Source organism: Staurois parvus, unplaced genomic scaffold, assembly GCF_062004578.1.
Source record: "Staurois parvus isolate SC_StPar_1 unplaced genomic scaffold, SC_StPar_1.0 ptg000392l, whole genome shotgun sequence".
Classification (NCBI taxonomy): Eukaryota; Metazoa; Chordata; class Amphibia; order Anura; family Ranidae; genus Staurois; species Staurois parvus.
The window spans coordinates 2,204,644-2,229,914 of record NW_028318188.1 but is presented as its reverse complement, the minus strand read 5'-3'; the positions used below and the strand labels follow the sequence as shown (position 1 = coordinate 2,229,914).

Below are 25,271 nucleotides of genomic sequence, written 5' to 3'. Positions count from 1 at the left end.
CAACATATCAGGAAAAAAAAAACAATTTCAAAAATAGGGTCACGAGCTGGAAAAGGGATCACCCCCTTATTTCAGTATTTTGTTGAACCACCTTTTGCTTTAATTACAGCTTTTAGTCTGTTGGGATACAGTGAAGGAAATAAGTATTTGATCCCCTGCTGATCTTGAATGTTTTCCTACTCACGAAGAAATGATCAGTCTAAAAATCGAATGGTAGGTGTATTGTAACACTGAGAGACATAATAGCAACAAAAAATTTAAAAGAAATGCATGTCTAACAAATGATGCACTGATTTGCATGTTCATGAGGGAAACATGTATTTGATCCCCTATCATTTAGCAGGATTTCTGGCTACCAGGTGTCTTTCATACAGGTAACAAGCTGAGATTAGTAGCAGTCTCTTAAAGGGAGTGCTGATAATCTCATTTTGTTACCTGTATAAAAGTCACCTGTCCACAGGAGCAATCAATGAGATTCCAAACTCTCCACCATGGCAAAGACCAAAGAGCTGTCCAAGGATGTCAGGGACATGATTGTAGACCTACACTAGGCTGGACTGGGCTACCAAACTATTGCCAAGCAGCTTGGTGAGAAGGTGACAACAGTTGGTGCAATCATTTGCAAATGGAAGAAACACAAAACAACTGTCAGTCTCCCTAGGTCTGGTGCATCATGCAAGATCTCACCTCGTGGCGTGTCAATGATCATGAGAACAGTGAGGAATCATCCCAGAACTACACGTGAGGATCTTGTCAATGATCTCCAGGCAACTGGGACCACAGTCACCAAGAAAACAATTTTTAACACACTACGACAAGGATTGAAATCCTGTAGTGCCTGCAAGGTCCCACTGCTCAAGAAAGCACATGTCCAAGCCCATCTAAACTTTGCCACTGAACATCTGAATGATGCAGAGGACAACTGGTTGAAAGTGTGGTCAGATGACCAAAATCGCTCTATGGCATCAACTCAACTCGCCGTGTTTGGAGGAGGAGGAATGTTGCCTATAACCCCAAGAACACCATCCCAACTATCAAACATGGTAGTGGAAACATTCTGCTTTGGGGGTGTTTATCTGCTAAGGGGACAGGACAACTGTGCCGCATCAAGAGGATGACGGGGCAATGTGCCGTCAAATCTTGGGTGAGAACCTTCTTCCCTCAGCCAGGGCATTGAAAATGGGTCAGTCGTGGATGGGTGTTCCAGCATGACAATGACCCAAAACACAAGGCCAAGGCAACAAAGCAGTGGCTCAAGAAGAAGCACATTAAGGTCCTGGAGTGGCCTAGCCTGTCTCCAGACCTTAATCTGATTGAAAATCTGTGAAGGGAGCTGAAAGTTCGAGTTGCCAAACGTCAGCCACCAAACCTTAATGACTTGGAGAGGATCTGCCAAGAGGAGTGGGCCAAAATCCCTCCTGAGATGTGTCCAAACCTGGTGGCCAACTACAGGAAACGTTTGACCTCTGTGGTTGCCAACAAGGGATTTGCCACCAAGTACTAAATCATGTTTTGTGAAGGGGATCAAATACTTATTTCCCTCATGAACATGCAAATCAGTGCATAAATTTGTTAAACATGCATTTCTTTTTAAATTTTTGTTGCTATTCTTTCTTTCAGTGTTACAATACACCTACCATTCGATTTTTAGACTGATCATTTCTTTGTGAGTGGGCATTCAAAATCAGCAGGGGATCAAATACGTATTTCCTTCACTGTATGTCTCTACTAACTTTGCACATCTAGACTTTGCAATATTTGCCCACTTTTCTATGTAGTACTGCTCAAGTTAAGTTAAATTTGATGGCGACTGATCGTGAACTGCAGTATTCAAATCATTCTACAGATTTCCAATGGGGTTATAGTCTGGGTTCTGTCTAGGCCATGCAACGATATTCACCTTTTTCTCCTACAACCACTGTGTGGTAATTTTTACCGTGTGCTTTGGGTCATTGTCATGTTGGAAGGTAAACCACCTTCCCATTGACAACTTTCTGGCAGAGGACAGCAGATTTTCCTCAAGAATTTGACAGTGTTGTACCTTATATATTTTTTCTTCTATCCCGACTTGTGCTCCAGTCCCTGCTGCAGAGAACCCCCCCTCCTCCCCCCATAACAGGATATTACCACCTCCATGCTTTACTGTAGGAATTGTGAAATTGTTGTCACTTGCACACAGTGACCACTCTAAAGCAATTGCAGGAATGTATAACATTTATGACAGAGTTGCTTGCTAAGGCCTCTTGTTAGCCTCTCTGACCAGTTTCTTCCTGGTTCTTTCATCCAGTTTGGAGTGACGTCCTGATCTAGGGAGGGTGTGTGTTGTACCAAATACCTTCCACTTCTTAATAATAGAGTTCACTGTGCTTCTAGACATTGATAAACCTTTGAATTTTTTTAATACATATCTCCTGACTTGTGCCTATGCACAATTTTACTCCAGAGACCTTTTGACAGTGCCTTGCCGCCCATAGTGGATTGCTTGCTTCACATGCACAACAGGGACTGAAATGCTCTAGGAAAGATCTTTTTATGCTAAGCAAATGAAAATGACGACAGCTGACCACATTTGAAAGTCAACTTTCTGGCTTTGTATGCCATTGAGAAGGTGATTAGCTACACCTGAGTTTACAGGTCATTTTTTTTTTTTTTTTTTTTTTAGGGGATTATCCTTTTTCCAACTCAGTGATTCTGTTTTTAAGTGATCAGTTTTACGAGATCAGTTTGAAAAAACTATGTAAATAATTTAAAATGAGGACATAAAAATTGTCCTGCTGCTCAGACAAGACTATAGCTCTCCAATCTCTTGATGGAGATAGTCTATGAGGCAAGCAGTAGCACTGGTTGTTGGGAGAATAAGCACTCGGGACTATACACATGAAGTAGAATTCAGCTGTTTTGTGCTACTGCAGCCCCTCTGCACTCTCACTTTCAGTAACGTTTTAGTGCCCTAGCAGGTCCTGTGTGTACTGGGTTTAAGTGAAGCACTCATTTAAAAATGCCTCAATGAAAGGAAAATTAACTGCACTATTAATAGGAGAACTGTTGCAGACCAGTAGTTTTCCCAAAAATTTGCATCATTCAGTTGTACGTGAAATTCTGAGTGCTGAACACTTAAGCCTGCATTGCCACATTGTATACGATTGTTAAGTAGCCGATTTCTCACCTGCTAAAGTCTAAACTTGAGCTAACATGGCATATTGTAAAACCTGACCTATTCAGGTGTCTCCCACTCAATGCATCTGCCAGCTCAGGTTCACATAAAAAATTCTTCCTGACGTTTTTTTTTTTTTTTTTTTTTTTTAATTTTGGACTGGTTGCTACAGACAATAACTCTTTACATATATAATTCAGATGATCAGATTTACAAGTTGACTTTATAATGGTAAGTATTCATTTAACTTTCATGGCATACACTTCAAAAGTTGAATTAAAAATGGGTTGTGCAACTGATATATTCTGCCAGGATGACCTGTAGATTGCACATTATAAAGTGGGAAATCCTCAATGGATTAATATAGGGAAGCTCCAATTTAGTGTTTTACACTTTGCATTTTTATTAGAAGCGTATTGCTTCACATAATGTTGTGTAATGATACATATCCCACAAGGCTCTCTTCTTATGCACTGAACATCCCTGCATGGTTTCCATGTGCTTAATTACTTCATTCATTTAACCCATGGCCTATGCTGACACTACCAATTAGGGTCTGATTTGTTCTACTGATCGTAACAATAGTTAGGCAGCTTAGTAGATCCAGATAATTAAAAATATTTCACACAGCAATTACCACTTATTACGAGCAAGTGAAATGTGAACAAGCGAGTTTAACCCTTTTTTTTTTTACAGCCTACCTATAGCCTGTAGTGGGACCAGAGTCCACTTGCTAAACTCATCTCTGCAAAAGGCTACATAACCAAAAGTGAAAGGCTGTTTAATAAAATGTATGTGATAGTCCTTATAATTTTTGTAACAAACTATAATAATTGTATGGAAAATAAGCCTCTGAGCATTGGTAAAATATACAAATCCAATAGTTAATCTAGGGAGATAACAGATCAGCGTTCAGGCCATATTGTTCCACACAGATCAAGAAGTACCATGTAGGCATTCAATGTCCTTTATATGGTATAGTAAAATGGCACATTACTATTATAAAAGTTTATGCTTAGCTGCTTTATATCTACAAACCGTTGTATGCATTTCTGTCTAGAGGATTGATATTTTTTAACAAGAAAAAAGAGGGACATGTTACTATTGTACAAGTTTCAGTTTAACTCTAATATCTACAAGCCTAAATATGCATTTCTGCTAGAGGATTCCAAAAAGAAATGTCACTTACCTGTAAATCCTCCATATCTTGGAGTACAGTGCAGGACACAGGCTGGATATTCATAGACCCCGAGTTATAGGCTACCTTCAGGAGACTTTTGGACATTCTCCCTTGGGTGTACCCCTAGAACCCTAACACCACTCCCGTAAGACCTCCATTTTTTTTTTTTTTTTAGAAAGCAATGTGGAGTAACACAAAAACAGAGGAGAGGGTGACCTGTGTCCTGTACTGTACTCCAAGATGAGATACTTAGAGGCAAGTAAAAATTTTCATCAAAATCATACAGTACAGGATGCAGACTGGATATTCATAGCCCCTGGGAAGTCCCCAAGCAATGAATCAGAGGGGTAGGCAACAACATCTACCTGGTAGAGCTTGGAGAAGGTTTTAACTGAAGACCAGGTGGCAGCCTTACAGAGCTGAACAGCAGATGTGTGATGTGTTCCCCTGCGGCACTCACCCATGGAGGTCTCATCTGGACCCATTCACCAAGACTGAGCGATCGCAGAGGTGGTGGTGTCGGCTTGCTCCTATCACCGCTTAGCACCTTCCAGGTCCTCCCTAACCCACCCTCTCTTTCCTTCCCCTCCTTTGAGGCGCACTGCATCCGACTCTTCTCACCCACCCCCCTAAGGATCGCAGTGATCTACAGGCCTCCCGGATCCATAGCCCGCTTCCTGGATGACTTCGCCGCCTGGCTTCCCTTCTTCCTCTCCTCTGAGCTACCGACCATCATCCTCGGGGACTTCAACATCCCCATCAACGACAACACCCCGGCTACTTCCCAATTCCTCCACCTAACCTCCTCCTTCGCGCTCACACAGCACACTCAATCCTCCACCCACTTCGGAGGGAACACCCTGGACCTTGTCTTCTCCCACCTCTGTACCCTCAACCAGTTCTCGAACACCCCCTTCCCTCTCTCCGACCACCACCTCCTCACCTTCTCCATCTCCCCTTGCCCCAACTCCCCCCCTCAAAAACGCCAAACCATCACCAGCCGCAACCTCCGCAACCTGAACTCGGCCCCCCTCCACTCTGCCGCCGACTGCCTACACGACAGCATCCTCCCACTGTCATGTCCTGACATAGCCACCACCTTGTACAATGACTGTCAGCTGCCCTAGACTCTCTGGCACCCCTAACCACACGCATCATCAAACCCAGACCGCTTCAACCCTGGCAGACCGACAGCACTAAACGCCTCAAACGTCGCAGTCACGCACTGGAGAGACTGTGGCGCAAAACAAGGTGCCCTCATACTTTCTCCCTCTACAAATCTGCATTTCTTAACTACACCTCCTCCCTCCACGCCGCCAAGCAGGCCTACTTTGTTAACCTAATAAACACCCTCTCCTCCTGCCCCCGCCGACTCTTCTCCACCTTCAACTCCCTGCTCTCCCCCCCCCCCCCCCCCTCCTCCACTCAGTACCTCTCTCACCGCCCACGAGATTGCCACCCATTTCCACAACAAGATTGACGCTATCCGTAAGGACATCGTCAACTTGCAATCTACCTCCCCACCTAGCCTCCTCGCCCCCGTCACCCCTTCATCTCCCCCCTCCTCTGCCCTCACAACAGCACTGCCCCCCTCCTCTCCCAATGCCTCGCCCACCATAACCCCCCCCCCCCCCGCACTGCACTCCCTCAGCCCTGTCACTACTGAGGAAGTCGCCAAAGTCCTCTCAAAAGCCCGCTTCACTACCTGCCCCCTGGACCCTATCCCCTCTCAACTCCTCCGGTCACCCCCCTCTTCCCTCATCCGCTCCCTCACCCACATCTTCAATCTCTCCCTCTCTACTGGCGTATTCCCCTCCCCCCTAAAGCACGCGCATATCACCCCCATCCTCAAAAAGCCCTCCCTGGATCCTGCGGACCCCATCAACCTCAGACCCATCTCTCTGCTGCCACTCACCTCCAAGCTCCTTGAACGCATAGTCTACGATCGCCTAAGCGCCCACCTTACAGACAATAACCTCCTTGACCCTCTACAGTCCGGCTTCCGTCCCCTACACTCCACTGAAACTGCCCTCCTCAAAATCACTAACGACCTACTCAACGCCAAAGCCAAGGGCGACTACTCTGTCCTCCTTCTCCTGGACCTCTCTGCGGCCTTCGACACAGTTGACCACCCCCTCCTCCTTAATAAACTACTCTCCCTTGGCATCGGAGATACTGCTCTCTCTTGGTTCTCATCCTACCTATCCCGACGCTCCTTCAGTGTCACCTACAATGGTGCCACCTCCCCCTCCCTCCCCCTCTCTGTTGGGGTCCCCCAAGGCTCTGTCCTTGGACCCCTTCTCTTCTCCATCTACACCTCCTCCCTGGGCAAACTCATACAATCTCACGGCTTCAACTATCACCTCTATGCTGACGACACCCAAATCTACCTCTCCACCCCTCACCTCACCCCCACTATCTCCGCCCGCATCACTCACCTCCTAAATGACATCTCAGACTGGATGTCGCTACATTTCCTCAAGCTCAACCTCTCCAAAACCGAGCTCCTCATCTTTCCCCCTGCCAACACCCCCCCCCCCCCCATCCTATCCATCATCACCAACAACTCCACTATCACTCCCGCCCCGCAAGCCAAAGTCCTTGGCGTCATTCTTGACGCGAACCTCTCCCTCCAACCGCATGTCAAATCACTCACAAACACATGCAGGCTCCATCTTCGCAACATTGCCAAGATACGCTCCTTCCTCACCCCAGACACCACCAAACTTCTAGTACACTCCCTCATCATCTCACGCCTTGACTACTGCAACTCCCTCCTCACTGGCCTACCCAAGTGCAGGCTCTCCCCGCTCCAGACCATCCTGAACTCAGCTGCCAGACTCATCCACCTCACCACCCGCTCCACCTCTGCCACCCCCCTCTGCCTCTCCCTCCACTGGCTCCCGATTGCCCAACGCATCAAATTTAAACTCCTAACCCTGACCTACAAAGCCGTTCACAACACTGCCCCTGACTACCTCACCAACCTGATCACCAAGTACCACCCTACCCGTACCCTTCGCTCCTCACAGGACCTCCTTCTATCCTGCTCCCTGGTCTCCTCCTCCCATGCACGACTGCAGGACTTCTCCAGGTCCTCCCCCATCCTCTGGAACTCACTGCCCCAATCCATCAGACTGTCGCCTTCCCTATTCACATTCAGGCGCTCCCTCTAAACCCATCTCTTCAGGGAAGCCTACCCCACCCTCACCTAACGGCCATCCTCCCTCATTCCTCCCACCACTTCATCCCCCTCAGCCACTTCCTACTGTACCTTTACCCCCCTCCCTCCTAGATTGTAAGCTCGTAAGAGTAGGGCCCTCTTACCCCTCGTACGTTGTTTGTTGTTGTTGTACTGTGCCATGTATTGTCCCCCCTATTGTACAGCGCTGAGCAAACCCTTTGGCGCTATATAAACTCGTAGTAATAATAATAATAATAATGTCAGAATGCCCAGGAAACTCCTATCAATCTGGTGGAGTGAACATGTAACAGTGCAGGAAGAACCTTGTCTTTTCTTTTAGAGAGTAGGCTGTTAAAATGAGTGGTCTTACCCATCCAGCAATAGTGAACTTGGAAGCAGGGTGTCCCTTTCAAGACCTTGTGGCAAGACAAAAAACAGTTTTTTCCAGAAAGAGGCTATGGCTTTCAGAAAGACAGATAGATCTAATTACATGAAAAGAATAGAGAATAATTTCTTTGGGATATTTAAGAACAGGGCACAAGAAAAGACAATGTCTTCATTAAGAGGTGGAAGGCGGATACCACCTATAGCAGAAAGGAGGGTCTAAGACTTGAGGCCACACTGCAGGAGAAATAACTCCAAGGGGAGTTCCCTAATGAATTGAAAGAGTACATTCTGCATGGTAGAGAGAACCAAACTGAGATCCCAAGCAAGCACAGGTTGCTGTAATGGGACTTTGAACTGTGAGACACCTTGAATGAAGGTTTTAACAAGTGAAAGTGAAGCCAAAACTTCGTGGAATAGAAGGGACAAGGCTGAAACCTATCAGTTAAGAGTTATTAGGTTAAGTCCCTACTGTAGGAAAGCCAGAATGTGAGGCGCTGAGAAGCCTCTGGAGTTCAAATGCCTGTGTTCACATCAAGCAGAAATGGATTTCCAGGTATGGTAGATTTTTCCCAAAGAGGCTTTTCTGGCCTCGAGTAAAGTGGGAATGACAGAGCCAGATATACCCCTGTCCTTTAAGACCTGAGTTTCAACAGTCATGCTTTTAAGGCCAGTGACTGAGAATCAGGATGGAACAGGGGGCTGAGACAGCAGGTCTGGTCTGTTCAGAAGAGGCAAGGAGCTGTCTTGCAGAAGTTTGAGCATGTCTGTATTGTATACCAGACTAGTTTGTTGCAATGAAAATCACCGATTTCTTCTCTTCCTCTATTTTGTAGAACAATTGATGAATAATCCACACTGGAGTGAAGGCATATATCAACCCTGGACTTATCTACAGCATCAGATACCAGTACTAGAGGATCCTGGCCACAAACGGGTAACTTGCTCCACATCTGGTGTCCCTTATTTCTAACATAGGAGACTGAATATGTTGGGATGAAGGGACCTTTCCCCTTGGTCCAGGGAGTAACGACTGAGGAAATCCATCTCCGCATTGTTCACTCGAGATGTGAGCAGCAGATTGTTGGGCAGTGATTTTCCACCCAGGAGATGACCAGACCTACATCCTTCAACATTGCCTTACTCCTGTATCCCCTGATGATCTAGGCTACTGCCAGGGCATTATCTAATTGTAGCCTTAATGGGTGTCCTTGAAAAAGGGAGGTTCAGTGGTGCAGAACCAATTTCATTGCTCTGAGCTTCAAGCTGTTGGAGAGCTTTGCTTCTCTGGGTGGCCAGGTTTCCTGAACTTGAGATATTGGAACACTCCTCCCTAGCCTGTTAGGCTGCCATCTGTTCTCATCTTTCATGAGTGTGGGAGAAACTCTTTCCCATTTTCCCGATTCCTTGCTTGACTGAACAGAAGCATTTGGAAGTTGAGAGATGCATTATGCTTGTTCCAGGCCTACAGAATGTTGTGTTGGACAAACCTTGAGTGGAACTGAGCAAAATAAACAGCATGATGCAACCATAATGGAAGGATGTCTTTTAAATCTGAAGGCATGAGACCTTAGAGAAGTTTGTTTGCCAGAAGGAAAATGTTTGCCTGTGCCATGTCTAGGATGAGAATTATTGGGTTATTTTTTTTGCATTATCTGAATCCTGGTGAGCTGCTACTATAAAAAACTGCCCTGTGAAATGTACACCCTTTTTTGTGAAATCAAAGAAAATACCTGTGGGAGGGGCTAAGGTCTCTCAGGCAACAACATCGGGGTTGGGGGGTGGAGGAGATCGGCTCCTGGCAGTCTGCTTGCTCCCGAGACTTCAGCACTGCTTCAGCTCTTCTCACCCTCCTCCTGTCCAGGCTGTTCTTGTCAGAGTTTCTTCACACACAGGTGGGTCCTCTCTCCCTCCCCCTCCCCTCCAGGCTGTTCTCAGTTTGAGTTTTATTTACACATATGCAGCTATTTTCTCCCTCGTCCCATCCAGGCTGAGCTCTCACTGTGTCTCTTTCTCAAGAGTGCTCTGTCTCTCCAGCGTGGAATTGAGAAGCAGCTGAACATTTAATCATTCTTTTCTCATACAGTAGTTTTTTGGAGCTGAAAATCCCACAGCTCAGCATACTGTTATGTGCCTCTGATTTCTGTTGACAGTGTGATGTCATGGAAACAGGCACATGACATGCATGCACATTCCAGCTTGTGGCTCTGAGGAAAGCGTAGCCACAGCTGAGAGCTGAAGGAGGAGAGAACGAGGAGGTGGATTACTCCAGATGTAACCACCCCATCTAAACTTTCAAACCTAAAGATCTGTTACTTAGCCCTAACTAGGACTTGGAATGGAGATACAGAAAAAAAGAGGCAACATAAGAAAGAAAAGCGGGTCTGTAGTGAGGGTAGTTAATGCTATTTGTACTATTCCCTACTTCTGCTTTAAGTATTCCAGACAAATGGGAGGCTGGAGGGCAGCCTTTGGAAGGCGATTACCCAACCAAAAGCCTGAACAATCTGAATAGTCTTTCAGACAGTTTTGAGAAAGATATCTCCTTCAGAAATAGGTTGTCTAGGTATCTCGTAACCAGGATGGCTGGAGTTCTTAGGAGGGCAAGAAGGGGTGCAAGCACATTTGTAAATATTCTGGGAATACAAAAATGATTAATTTAGAGATTTTAGGGCCAATATAGGACGAATACCTGTTGTTGGGATTTTGTAATAAGAACAGGTTAGAATGAATCATTCGAACCTGTCCTCCAGAGGGACGGGTACAACCACTCAATGGGACAAAGGATGATCCAGTGCAGACTGTAGATCTGACTGGACTTTGGCAGATTTTAGTTAATTTGAGAGAGAAAAATGATGAAGGAGTGGGGTCTGAAACTATTATACCCCTTTGAAACAACTGACTGAACCCATAAGTTTGGGACATCTGTGACCCAAAGAAAAGCCAACTGTAAAAGACTCCCCCAAGTGTTAGGCACAAGGGTGCCCCACCATTGTGAAGGAGACTTTTCAGTAGGCTTCGTGGGCTGTTCTAAGGCTTGTAACTAAGGGCTTAACTATGGCTTTGAAGATGAAACCTGAGGATAGCCGTGGGGTGTTTAGAGTAGGTAGAAGCTTCTGAAGAAGTGGGTTTTGGAGCCTTCTGCTTTGAAATAAAGACCTTTCCTCTTGCATCATCCTTTAAGAACTTATCAAGTGCCTCACCAAAAAGACATCCGTCCTCTTTCAAAGGCCATATTGCGTGTGAGGCGTATTACAGGAGGTTTCAGCTGACCAGGTATTTAGTCATAAAATTCTTCACATATAGACAGAAATGAGAGCCATTCTGGAAATTTCTGTTATGACTTCTAAGAGTTCAGTCCTGAAAGACAGGTTCCTGTTGATTGTTCATTGCCTAGTCCAATTAGCTGTGGTTTGACAATCAGAAATAGCAGCAATAACTAGTTGCAGTCCTGTGCCTGCAGGATTAAAGAGTCTTTCAGAGTGTCTTTAAACATTTCTGTCCCTAAATGAAGGAGCAGCTTCTTCAGGCACAGTAAAATGTTATTTAGGACTGAGATGTGGGGTCTACTACTGGAACCATTCAGTTTCTAGTGAATTTCTTTTCAACTGGATAAAGGTCCGAAATTATTCTCGGAGGGGTGAAAACCTAATCCGGAGAAAAACAATTGTCACACTTTTAAGACTTTACAGGTCTTCCAACACCAAAAAGGGCTTGTGAAGAAGATTCATGTGAAACTATACCGAGGCTATTGTACGCAGCAGACCTGAGCATGTCTACACTGGCAAGCATATTGTGTGAAGCCATTGATTCGGGTGTACAGGAGCCTTGGGGTGGGAAATCTTTCATGGCCTCCATGAACACCGCCTATAGTCTTCTTCAAAGTTCTCCATGTCTACCGCTTCAAAAACAGGTAGGTCCACTTCCCATTCAGAGACAGAAGGAAGAGGTGGAAAAGAAGCTTGTCGCTTCTGCGCTCTAGACATGGGTGGCAAGAGTTGACATAGTTGCACAAAAATCTGCCTTGGTTAGGTAGGCCACTTGTGGAGTGTCTGAGATGCAACTAGAATCAAATGCAGAGGCCAACATTAAAATAATGGTCTTGCTCTGATTCTAAGTTTCCCATTTGATATAAAGCTGCAGTAACGATCCGATAACAGGACAAAGTTGTCTTAGCTTTTAAAAGGCAGGTCTCTATACGAGTCCAGTTTTCGCCTGTCATAGTGGGTATACCCCTGGAGGGTCTTCAGGGTCTGGGAACCATAGGAATGGACAATGTTCCTGTAACTGAATAGCACATTGCAGCTAACTAAACATGTTGTACTTCGTGCCCATTTCTATTGTTATAGTAGAAGGCAGTGAAGTGTTCAATGTACATAAAACTAGCTAACAGTGGAAACTTCCCCATAAGGGAGAAAAGGCACATAGCAAAAAAACTGAACAGGGTGAAAACCTTGCACAACCCACAGATATCTCACTGACCAATGAATATCAAAGAGGAGGTGGTGCGCTGTAATCATTGCACAGCTTACCCACCAAGGTTTGATACATAACTTAAATACATTTTGTATGCGTTTCACAATTGTAAAACCAATGTAAAGTGCAGACATTACAGCACATCACCTCCACTTTGATATTCCATTTAAGTTCTCACACTGGGGTAACTAGAATATTGGTTTCTGATAATCAGACTTTTTTCTTTGTAAATTTGACCAATAAGGAAGACTCAGGAGGTGGAAAAGGGTGAGGCCAAGCTAAACTTTTATAGGAAATATCAAGTTTTTGCACACACATTCAACTCCCTAAATCTAAGAACCTACTGATGATTTTGATTTGAGGTTTTCACTAAAGGCAACTGCTGCTTATGCATTTGAGGGCAATCACCCTAAACTGCTAGGCTATCTTTAGGCTTGTTAACACATTTTGGAGGCCTTGCTACCCCCTCAAAGGGAAATCACAGTAGATCCCTTTTCAGAAGGCAGTTGCAATATGTAACCTCCTCACTGCCTGTTTTTATCCTGAATGGCCTGCACTATCGCACAGCAACCATGTGCATTACACACAGTTGCAGGTTGGATACATAATGACCCTATTCATTCACTTGACTAGGTAGCGTTTTGTGGTGGTGCTGCCCATATAACATACATCCATGTGAGGGCCGTGTTTTCCCACACAGGGATGCACAGGTGTTCAGTGCATCTCAGTGCAAGCAGTCCCATTACTTTCATTTGGGATGCAGTGGCTGCAGGGACAGAGCTACTGCTCCGAATTTGACAGCCATATGGGTGCGGGTACATTGCCCAAAAAGCAAACTGTCTGCGTTTGGAGCCATACACTTGTAAGGCTGTCAAATTGGGAACACTGGCTGTCAGCTTCTGCATCCAATTTGAAATGAATGGGACTGCCAGCATGGAACACTTGTGCATCCTGAAGTGGGCAAACACAGCCTTCATGCGGATGTATGCTACAGTCCTCCTATGTGAACCTTAGTAAAATACCCCTGTTGCTGATCTGTAAAAGACAGATGCTTTGCAGTTACTGGTAAACACAGATTGGCTCAGTTCTGAGTTGATTCAAAAAGGAAACTGATAATAAATAATTTTTACTACCCTTTCAGTTAGGAATGACCACCAAAGTGCTCAGTATAGAGTACTTATGTGTTCATTCAGGAAAGTCAAGAGTTTGTTTAATACAGGAGACATATTTACCAATCCCCCCACTTGCAATCTTGAACAGTTCCGATTTTCCACACTGGATGCTCACAATACAATCCTCTCATTAACCACGTCTTTGCCGGTAAACATGGAGAGTGGTACACAAGGTTGTAGAGGGGAACAGATAGCGGGCACACAGCAGGAAGGATCAGTGACAGGCAGTGGAGTGAAGGGAACACTTGCTGAAGCAATCGTGACCTTATAGCAGAAGGTTATGCAGCCAACATAAGGCTTAGTTAGCTGGCCAGCTGCAAGTGGTTCTGGTCCACTGTAAGCCTTATGTCTGTGGTAGTGAAAATTATGTTGATTTTTGAGTTTTAATAGAGCTGTAATAAAAAATAAAATATTCATTTACTGTGCAATAATTTACAATTCTCTACTGGGTGCTCAAAGATAAATTTTGCAGCATAAGAAACATACATATCAATTTCTTTCTGAAAGTACTGAAAGTGAACCACTTTAGTAGTGCTAATGAAAGCAATGACGATTAAGAGATTATAGAGCCGCTACAGCCAGCATGCAATATTACCTGAGTAATTTTGGACTGAACTGAAGAGACAATTTCTGACGCAATATGGCCATCTTTGTCCTGGGAGTTTTCCCTGCAAATAAACGGGAATCGGTTACACCAACAAAACTACAGAAATGTAACTAAACTTGTCTATAGTCAAAATTTAAGCCAATAGCATTTTCTTCTTCTTACCCAAAACAGTCATTCAATAACTGTGGATCTATAGGGTGAACTGAGCCGAATATAAGCATGAAAAATAAACCAAGTGCTCAGTAATATCATATGAAAGAAGCAGTTTGAACAATATCTGTTTATACCTTCAGATCTCCTATCAACATACTGTAAGGGAGTGTGAAAGCACACATCTTTAAAAAAAAAAAAACAAAAAAAAAAACGTACTCAGTACACCTAGGGGGGGGGGGGGGGGTGGAGCCTGATTATGGCGGCACGGGAGGGTGTGCAGTAAGCACTCTCCGCTAGCCTCCCCTCGATTATCCTCCCCATGATGCCCCGCTAGCGTGACCAGCTGTACCGAGGGTGTGTGGAAACTCACCCAGCAGGAGAGGGTGCGTGGAGTCCCAGTGACGGTCGGACTGCCTGGACCCGGGAGAGAGCCGGGAGAGGGAAGCCTTGGGGTTTCCTCTGACGTCTTGCGGCGGCTTCGGAGGAGGAGGAGTGGAGTTACCAGGGAGACTGTCAGAGAGAGCCGCTTAGACTGCCGGGAGACAGGAGAGAGCTGGAGTCGGAGGAAGAGTGGGGCTGCCAGGGAGACACCAGTGAGTCGGATGAGACGGGAGAAGCGCCAACACGTGGGTAAAAGTGGAGGAGCTCTGGGAGATCCGGCTGTGGGAGAGATTGCTTGGCGTCTGAACAGGTGGAAGAGGCGGAGAAGGTAAACCAGCATGCTGTCTTTACATTCCAACATCTCCATACCGTCTTCCTGAGCCCTCAATTCTCCCTACCTCCATACCATACAGTGGGGATCGAAAGTTTGGGCACCCCAGCTAAAAATTTGTATTAATGTGCATAAAGAAGCCAAGGAAAGATGGAAAAATCTCCAAAAGGCATCAAATTACAGATTAGACATTCTTATAATATGTCAACAAAAGTTAGATTTTATTTCCATCATTTACACTTTCAAAATAACAGAAAACAAAAAAATGGCGTCTGCAAAAGTTTGGGCACCCTGCAAAGTTAATATCTTGTAGTGCCCCCTTTGGCAAGTATCACGGCTTGTAAACGCTTTTTGTAGCCAGCCAAGAGTCTTTCAATTCTTGCTTGAGGTATCTTTGCCCATTCTTCCTTACAAAAGTCTTCCAGTTCTTTGAGATTTCTGGGCTGTCTGTCACGCACTGCGCTTTTAAGGTCTATCCATAGATTTTCAATTATGTTGAGGTCAGGAGATTGTGAAGGCCATGGCAAAACCTTCAGTTTACGCCTCTTGATGTAATTCCCTGTGGATTTCGAGGTGTGTTTAGGATCATTATCCATTTGTAGAAGACATCCTCTATTTAACTTCAGCTTTTTCACAGATGGCATCAAGTTACCATCCAAAATTTGCTGAAATTTTATTGAATCCATTTTTCCTTCTACTTGTGAGATGTTCCCTGTGCCACTGGCTGCAACACAACCCCAAAGCATGATTGATCCAACCCCATGCTTAACAGTTGGACAGAGGTTCTTTTCATTAAATTCTGTGCCCCTTCTTCTCCAAACGTACCTTTGCTCATTCCGGCCAAAACGTTCAATTTTAACCTCATCGGTCCACAGAACTTGTTTCCAAAATGCATCAGGCTTGTCTATATGTTCATTTGCAAAGTTCAAACGATGATTTTTGTGGTGAGGACGTAGAATAGGTTTTCTTCTGATGACTCTTCCATGAAGACCATATTTGTACAAGTATCTCTTTATAGTGGAATAGTGTACCACAACTCCAGTGTCTGCCAGATCTTTCTGGAGGGATCGTGCAGTCAAACGTGGGTTTTAAATTGTTTTTCTCACAATCCTGCGAGATGTTCTGTCTGATGTTTTTCTTGGTCTTCCAGATCTTACTTTAACTTCCACTGTTCCTGATGACTGCCATTTCTTAATTAGATTCCAAACAGAGGATATTGACATCTGAAAACGCTTTGCTATCTTCTTATAGCCTTCTCCAGCTTTGTGAGCATCAACTATTTTCAGTTTCAGTTTTCTAGACAACTGCTTAGAAGAACCCATGGTGCTGATTGTTGGGGCAAGGTCAGATGAGTCTGGGCATTTAAAACCTTTGAGATTGACATCACCTGGTCTTCCCAGACGATGATTGAGAACAATCCATGACACTGGCAGGTCTCAGCTTGGCAAAGGGGGCAGTGCATGCTATAAATTCTGCAGGGTGCCCAAACTTTTGCAGATGCCATTTTTTGGTTTTCTGTTATTTTGAAAGTGTAAATGATGGAAATAAAATCTAACTTTTGTTGACATATTATAAGAATGTCTAATCTGTAATTTGATGCCTTTTGGAGATTTTTCCATCTTTCCTTGGCTTCTTTATGCACATTAATACAAATTTTTAGCTGGGGTGCCCAAACTTTCGATCCCCACTGTACCTGCATCAACCACCTACTACAGCTTTACAGCCTTACACCACTGCTACAACACAGCTAATCCCCCAACATATATACCTCTCCCAATCTCTAATCTCCATCTACCAGCATACCACATACAATTTAGGAGCATTTGATGGGAAGACAAGTGACCTGAGTTATATGAGACCTATAGGAATCCCCTTAAGAGGATACAACGATAAAAGAGGACTGCTTCTGGAGTGATATGCCAATGTGAAGGGTGAGTGATGACCGTGGGTTTACCCTGCTGTTCTTCTTCTACACTCTTTATATTTTGGACTTGTATATTGGAGCCATATACATATTGAATCCTTGTATTAGATCTCCAGATATTTGTAGCAAGACAGTGTATTAAATATTCAACCGGAGAATAAAAGAAATAGGGGATTCCTAGGGCGGGTCTGAAGAGTGGGAGGAGTGAGAGTCCAGGAGTTCTGGAAATAAGAGTAATCATGAAAGCTAAAAATGCCAAAGGGAGCGGGCCTAAGACCTCCCAAACTGGCACGATTAAGAACTATGTGTCACAAGGAAATGTTACCCCAGAAAGAACTCAGGGAATAACTGAAAAAAGTGAATTGGATTTAAGTTTGGACAATAGCCCGAGACTTTCCCTGGGCCCGGTATATAATAGTCAACAATTAACGGATGGCACTGACCCGAGAGATTTTGAAAGAGATATGCAAATACCAAATAAAAAAGATATGGCGGAGATGTTTAAAGGCCTGGAAAAATCAATGAAGCATGAAACGGGGATGATTCGGGAAGAACTGGGACAATAGTTAACTAGGGTGGAGGAAATGGAGGAAAAAGTTCAAATTTATACCCAAACCATCCCAAAACTAGAAAAATGGATATTAGAAGATAGAAAAGAACAAAAGAGATTGTGTTATATGATGGAAGATCAAGGAAATAGAGAAAGGAGAAATAATCTCAGAGTAAAAGGAGTCCCGGAACTGTTACAGGGGGGAGACTTAAAAGATTTAAAAGAATTAACTGGCAAAATTTTGAACTCCATAATGGATAAATCGGACGAGGAGATGTTTAAATTGGATGGAGTTTATAGGATTGGGAAGTATCAACAAGAAAAAGGGATGGAAAAAACAAGAGATATAATTGTTAATTTCCATAATTACGGAGATAGAGAAGATATATGGAAAAAGATTAAAGGAAAAACAAATATTACATATGGAGGAAAAAATATTCAAATTTTTGCAGACTTAACACCAGAGACTCTGAGAAGGAAGAGATCACTGAAACCCCTACTAGAAGTGATGAAAAAACAGAATGTGAAATATAGATGGGGCCGTGATATAAGTTTGATCGGGTGGAGAGATGGTATTACAGCGATCTTAAGATTTCCGGAAGATATGGAAGATTTCTGTGACAAATTTGGATTGCAGAGACAAATGATACCGGGTTGGGAAGTGGAGGAGGGAGAGCTGGGCTTTTGTAGGTCAGGAAATTGGCAGCTGGTTAAAAGAGGAAATAGAGAGTCAACAGATAAGGGGACACCGGGGAGGAGGGGGGGAAGGTGAGCGGTCATAGGCGGAGTCGAACCCCTATAGAGGGATCAAAAGGTGGAACATGAGCCAAAGGCAAAGGAGGCCTGGGGGGTGGGGGGAGTTGGGAGGGTGGGGGGAGAGGAGGGGTCGGGGGGGAGGGTTAGGGAGGGATGGGTTTTGGAGTGGGAGAGGCGGATTTGGTGGGAGGGAGCGCGGGGTGGGAGGGGAGGAGGTATTGGGTCAATACTCTGCATGACAGAAGGGAAAAAGAGGAAGAGGGAATTTGAAAGAGAGATGGAGTTGATTGGGAAAGATGGAAGAAATACAGTTTATAACCTATAATGTGAACGGGCTGAGTAGTCCAGGGAAGAGATTTAGGTTGTTCAATGAGTTACATCATAGGGCTACGTCAGTGGTATTTTTACAGGAGACGCACTTTGTGATAGAGGCAAACGTGAAATTGAAATCCAAATACTACCCAACATGGTATTATGCAGATTCTCCAATTAAAAGAGCAAAAGGGGTTGCAATAGGTCTGGCAAAGAATATGAGATTTGAGCTGGAGGATAGAAGAACCGACCCGGAGGGGAGGTTTTTATTCTTAAAAGGTAGACTTCAGGGGATTGAGTGTACTTTAGCCAATATATACTGCCCTAATAAAAACCCGGAGATGTATATGAATGGTCTGTTGAAAAAATTAATGGAATTTAAAAAAGGGCGCATGATAGTAGCAGGAGATTTAAATTTCTGTATGGACCCACAAAAGGATAATACCTCTTCCGTGCAAAGAGAGGGGAGTAGGTCTCTGAGAGCTTTGAAAAAAGTGATGCATGAATATCAACTAGTGGACATTTGGAGAATAATGCATATGAAAAACAGAGACTATACCTTCTTCTCTAATGCACATGAGATATATTCGAGATTAGATTATATCTTAATAGACCATCAACTCATAGACCATCTGGTTAAAATTGACATAGAGACAAGGACGTTCTCGGATCACGCCCCGGTCATAATGAAAATGGGATGGGGAAGAAGGTGGATTGGAGGATTAGGGTGGAGGTTAAATGAGGCTCTTCTTCAGGATGAGGATTTAGCTCAGAAAATCGAGAAAGAGATTAAGGTATACTTTAAGGAGAACAAAACAGAGGAAGTATCGATAGCTACAGTCTGGGAAAGCCATAAGGTATTCATAAGAGGAATCTTGATTGCGGCAGGAGCAAGGAAGAAAAAGGAAAGGAGAGAGAGGGTCAGTGGGCTTTTAAAAGAAATATTGGACTTGGAGCAGATCCATAAGAAGAAAATAACAAAAGACATGAGACAGAAGTTATGGGATAAAAAAAGATGAGCTAGAGAGGTTGATGGATGAGGAGAAGAGAAGAGTATACAACAGGGTTTTGAACGAGAGATATAGATGGGGAGACAGACCAGGAAGATATCTAATGAGAGCTTTGAACAAAAAGAAAAATAGGAACTATATAGAAAAGATAAAAAGTTCAAAGGGGGAGTTGGTCCACTCAACTAAAGAGATTGTTAAAGTGTTTACGGAGTATTACAAAAAGTTATATAATATTAGTTACCAAGGTCCTTTAAAAGAAGCTCAAGAGGGAAGTAATGAAAAAAAGATGATATACTTAAAAAATGCGGGATTACCTAAACTAAGTGAAGCACAGTTGAACTCCTTAGACGCAGATATTTCCCAGGAAGAAATTAAAACAGCATTAAGAAGCACAGGGGGGGGGGGGGGAAAGCCCAGGCCCGGATGGTTATACAGTTAAGTATTATAAGAAATTTAGTGAAGTACTGTTACCCAAGTTGGAGAAATATATGAATGCTATGGGAGGTGGGATGGAAGTGAGGAGAGAATCCCTACAGGCCCATGTAGTACTTATTCACAAGGAGGGAAAAGATCCATCTCAGTGCTCCAGCTATAGACCTATTTCTTTATTGAACACAGATACTAAACTGTATGCAAAGGTGTTCGCAAACAGGTTAAAAGATCTAATGCCTGAATGGATCCATGGAGACCAGGTGAGAGAAGGTAGAGATAACGGCCTGAGAACCCTGATCCTTATTCAGAAAAGTAGAAAAGGGAAAGCCCCGGTGGTGCTCTTGTCAATTGATGCAGAGAAGGCATTTGATAGAGTGGACTGGGGCTTTATGATGGACAACTTAAAGGTGCTGGGAATAGGTGATAGAATGCGAGAGTGGATAGGTAAATTATATAGGGAGCCTACTGCAATCATCACGGTAAATGGGGAGAGATCAGAACCCATCGGAATGTCTAATGGTACAAGACAGGGCTGCCCACTGTCCCCTTTACTATATGTGTTGTCACTCGAAGCTCTGTTGTCAATAATAAGGAACAGTGGATCGGTAAAGGGAATTCAGATAGGAACCATAGAACATAGAGTAGCGGCCTTTGCGGACGACTTATTGTTCTATGTGGGGAACCCCCGAATAACCCTCCCAAATATAATGAAGATTCTGAAGGAGTACGGTGAACTATCAAATTTAAAAATTAATCCAACGAAAACAGAAATCCTGAATATTAATATATCAAAGAAAGAAAAAGAAAAACTACAAAGAGAATTTCCCTTTATATGGAGAGAAGAAGAGATAAAATACCTAGGAATAAAACTCACTGCCTCATCTAAGCATTTGTATAGATTAAACTATATCTCTTTGATAAATGAGATCAGGGAAGATTTAAAAAGACTAGAAGGAGGAAACCCATCCTGGATAGGATGTATAAACCTAGTCAAAATGGTAATTATGCCTAAAATACTGTATAGATTTCAAATGGTACCAATTAAAATTCCAGAGGCCTTCTTTAAGATAATGAAAAAAATGTTAACAAGATACATATGGAAGAATAAAAAACCTAGAATAGCATATGAAACATTGAGTAGGACTAAAGAGAAAGGGGGATTGGGTCTACCAGATGTCAAGAGATATTATAAAGCAGTGATCTTAGCAAGAATATATGACTGGACATTTAACCATGGGGGGAAAAGCTGGGTGACAATTGAAAACGATCTTAGTGGTATTAGACTGAGTCAGATGATATGGGTTCCACCACAGTTTAGAGAAATTAAAGAAAGCACAAGTATCTACACTTTGAATGTGTTAAGGGTATGGGACAATTTACACAAAAACATGAAATGGGAATTTAATTCTATATTAATGCCTCTCACAAACACGGAGTACTTTCCTCCGGGAAAGAATAAGATATCAGGGAGATGGTTTAGAAAGGAGGATACCCAACTGAGAGATGTTTTGGTGGAGGGGGAATTGAGATCACTTAAAGATTTAATAGAGAAGATGGGAGATATTTTTATTAGAATAGATGAGTGGAAATATCATCAATTGAAATGTTTTATTGGAAATCTTCCGAAACCCCTGAGATTAAAACAAGAGTGGAATATGTTTGAAAGGTTGTTAGAAACAAGAAGGGATGGGAAGCACGGTATTTCAAAGGTGTATAGAATACTCACAGAATTGGACACAAACACAAAAGTTAATTTTTGCAACAAAATGGGAAAGGGATATGGGAGTTGGGTTTGAGGAGGATAAACAGAGAAAGATGTTTAGATTGATACACGATAATGTTAGTATGAGAGAGGTAGAGATTAATTACAAGTGTGTGACACGATGGCACATTACACCGAGTATAGAGCACAAGATGAATGGGGAAAACTCAAATATGTGTTGGAGAGGATGTGGAGAGATAGGCACGGTGTTTCACGTCTGGTGGGAATGTCCAAAAATCCAGGTTTTCTGGAAGATAATAGTCAAATTGATTGAGGAAATAACTGAAATTGACATAGGGTTAGACCCAACGATGTGTCTCCTACACAATGTGGAGACATCTGTAAACAAATATAAAGACTCAGGTATATGGTACTTATTGAATGCGGCGAAGGGGTTGATACCCAAGTTTTGGCGGAGATCTGAGGTGCCGAAGGTGGAAGACTGGATCAATAGAGTAAACCAGATAGACGGAATGGAAAGATCATACCATATGCAGGAAGATAGGATGAGAGTTTATTATAGGAGATGGGAAAAGTGGGAAAGAGCTGGATTGAAAGAGAAATATAGGAAAATTATGAACTAGGATGTTAGCAAAAAATTAATAAGTCTTGAGAGATTAGAATGGACTAGAGTCTGCAGAGGGGGAGGAGGGGGGATGAGGGGTGGGAAGGGGGGGTTGTGGGATGGGAAAGAAAAGTGTTTTTAGTAGGGGAAAGATAGAAATGTTATAAATGTCTATTTTTATGCGAATTATTCCCCTTTTTGGGTTTTTGTATTAACATGAAAAATTTAATAAATATTTAAATTACAAAAAAAAAAAAAAAGGGTACAAGTCAACATGCCCTAGTACATGGACAGAATGGCATGAAACAGAAGTTAAAGTATGGTTATAACTGGTATGGTAAACAATATATTCCCCTTAACCAATTCCAGTACTTGGAAGTCTCTGGTTTCAACAGTTGGAATCAGTGACCTAGAAAGAGTTTTCTGGTCCGTGAACTTGTTTTGGGCATTTTTCTCCCTCCCTTCCAGACTAGTCTCAGGATGATGACGTACTCGCGACACACCTCCTGACTGATGCACTTACATCAACCATATCTACTGAAAACAAATACACACAGCTATACTTTCTCTTGCCTTCTGCTACAGAGACAGCTACTGGAATATAGTCAGCACCTTGGTTTATTGATGCGCTGCATTCCAGACATACAAAACCCATTCCTTTCACATCCATTTCCGGAAGTGCCCAACTGAGATCCCCTCACTGAGCAATGGCAGACCAGAGGAGAAAGCGAGCTAGGACAAAAAGGGAAATTGAGAATACTGCAGGAAGCAAAAGACAAACTCCAAACCAGGGGGAAGAATCGGAGAAAAGCGATGGGGACGCAGATATTGTCAATACATACTTAACTGGCAAATCAACTGCCACCGGAGGTCCAGAGTCCCCAGTATTAGCAATAATCTACACCAATCTAAAACCTTGACTCTTGGACTACCATAGACCAAATGACCAACTCTAATAAATTAATAGACCCCAAATCTCTTCAAAAAGAGGACCTGTCATAGTCCATGTGTCCAGATGTATGTGTGTGTGACCAACGCTTGCATTCACTTTTGTGCGTGAGCACAGATGCTTTCCCAAGCCAGTGATGGCTCTTTTACATTCTGCCGAAACCGAAAGTAAAATACTAATTGCTTACGCTTTGAAACTGTTACCGTGGAAAAATATATGACAGATGGTATAACACCAAGAAGACTAAGGTGGGATGTTCTCCCAAATGATGGGCTAACTGACAAGGAGCTAATGGATCAATAGTTTGAGTTTTTTAATCAGTGTGAAAAAAAACTATTGTTATTAATTATTCAAAAAAGGATGTAGAAGTTACAGAGGATGGAAGTAAAAATACAGACACTGAAGGAAAAACTCCAGCCTTTTCCAGAAACAAGTTGATGAAAAATCCAGAGTGTTACATAAATTTATAAAAAAAAAAACCTTTACTCTTGACACCAGAAAAAAAAAAAAAAAGCATCAGAGAGATACAGGTGATTACAATAATTCACAAGTGTACAAATGGCAGAAAGAAAATATGGAGGAAGCACTGGCCTCCAAAAGAATCCCCAACAGAAAGGGAGATCGTAATAGAAGAAGGTTGGCAAACAGTGGGTAATAAGAATAAGGCGACATTGAGGGCCCAGGAAAGAGGAACCCTGTCGAGAAAGTATATGTATTCCTCTGCCCTATTGTGAAAGAGGACCACCAATACTCACATTTAACCATTTTGAACCTTTGTAGAACAATTCCCCTGTAAGATATGAGAGGGGACTGGAACCACCTATAACAAAGCGGCTGGAAGCAAACAGTAGGAACCCCCAGTGAGAACGTAAAGAGGAGGGTACCAAGAGTGGGGTAGTTTTTTTAGAAAGAAAACCCACAACAACAAAGACTGCCATGGAACAGCAATGGCAAACCCAGAGGAATACAGGCTGGAGACATGGAAGGAGAATGGAGAGACCAGAGAAATCAGAAGGATACACAGGAGGTACAGTGTCTTGAAAAAAGTATTCATACCCCTTGAAAGTTTGCACATTTTGTCATGTTACAGCCAAAAAAAATGTATTTTACTGGGAATTTAAGTGATAAAGACCAACACAAAGTGGCACATAATTGTGACGTGGAAGGAAAAGGATAAATGGTTTTCAACATTTTTTACAAATAAATATCTGAAAAGTGTGGCGTGCATTTGTATTTAGCCCCCTTTACTCTGATACCCCTAACTAAAATCTAGTGCAACCAACTGACTTCAGAAGTCACCTAATTAGCAAATAGAGTCCACCTGTGTGTAATTTAATCTCAGTATAAATACAGCTGTTCTGTGAAGCACTCAGAGGTTTGTTAGAGAACATTAGTGAACAAACAGCATCATGAAAGACAAGGAACACACCAGACAGGTCAGGGATAAAGTGGTGGAGAAGTTTAAAGCAGGGTTAGCTTATAAAAAATATCCCAAGCTTTGAACATCTCATGGAGCACTGTTCAATTCATCATCCAAAAATGGAAAGAGTATGGCACAACTGCAAACCTACCAAGACATGGCCATCCACCCAAACTGACAGGCTGGGCAAAGAGAACATTAATAAGAGGAGCATCCAAGAGGCCCATGATAACTCTGGAGGAGCTGCAGAGAGCCACAGCTCAGGTGGGAGAATCTGTACACAGGACAACTATTAGTCGTGCACTCCACAAATCTGGCCTTTATGGAAGAGTGGCAAAAAGAAAGCCATTGCTGAAAAAAAGCCATAAGAAGTCCCGTTTGCAGTTTGCGATAAGCCATGTGGGGGACGTAGGAAACATGTAGAAGGAGGAGCTCTAGTCAGATGAGATCAAAATTGAACTTTTTGGCCTAAAAGCAAAACGCTATGTGTGGTGGAAAAGTAACACTGCACATCACCCTGAACACACCATCCCCACTGTGAAACATGGTGGTGGCAGCATCATGTTGTG

The 25,271-nt window shown here is 43.2% G+C and overlaps 1 protein-coding gene across 5 annotated transcripts in view; it reads right to left on the bottom strand.

The window, feature by feature from the left end:
• SFSWAP (splicing factor SWAP) overlaps window positions 1–25,271 on the bottom strand; it is a 233,342-nt gene that overhangs the window by 1,233 nt on the left and 206,838 nt on the right. For all 5 annotated transcript variants that reach the window (XM_089686134.1, XM_089686136.1, XM_089686133.1 and 2 more), the window contains one exon: window positions 14,146–14,218. In XM_089686134.1, the coding sequence (XP_089542260.1) occupies window positions 14,146–14,218 (73 nt within the window). The remainder of the gene's footprint in view (window positions 1–14,145; window positions 14,219–25,271) is intronic.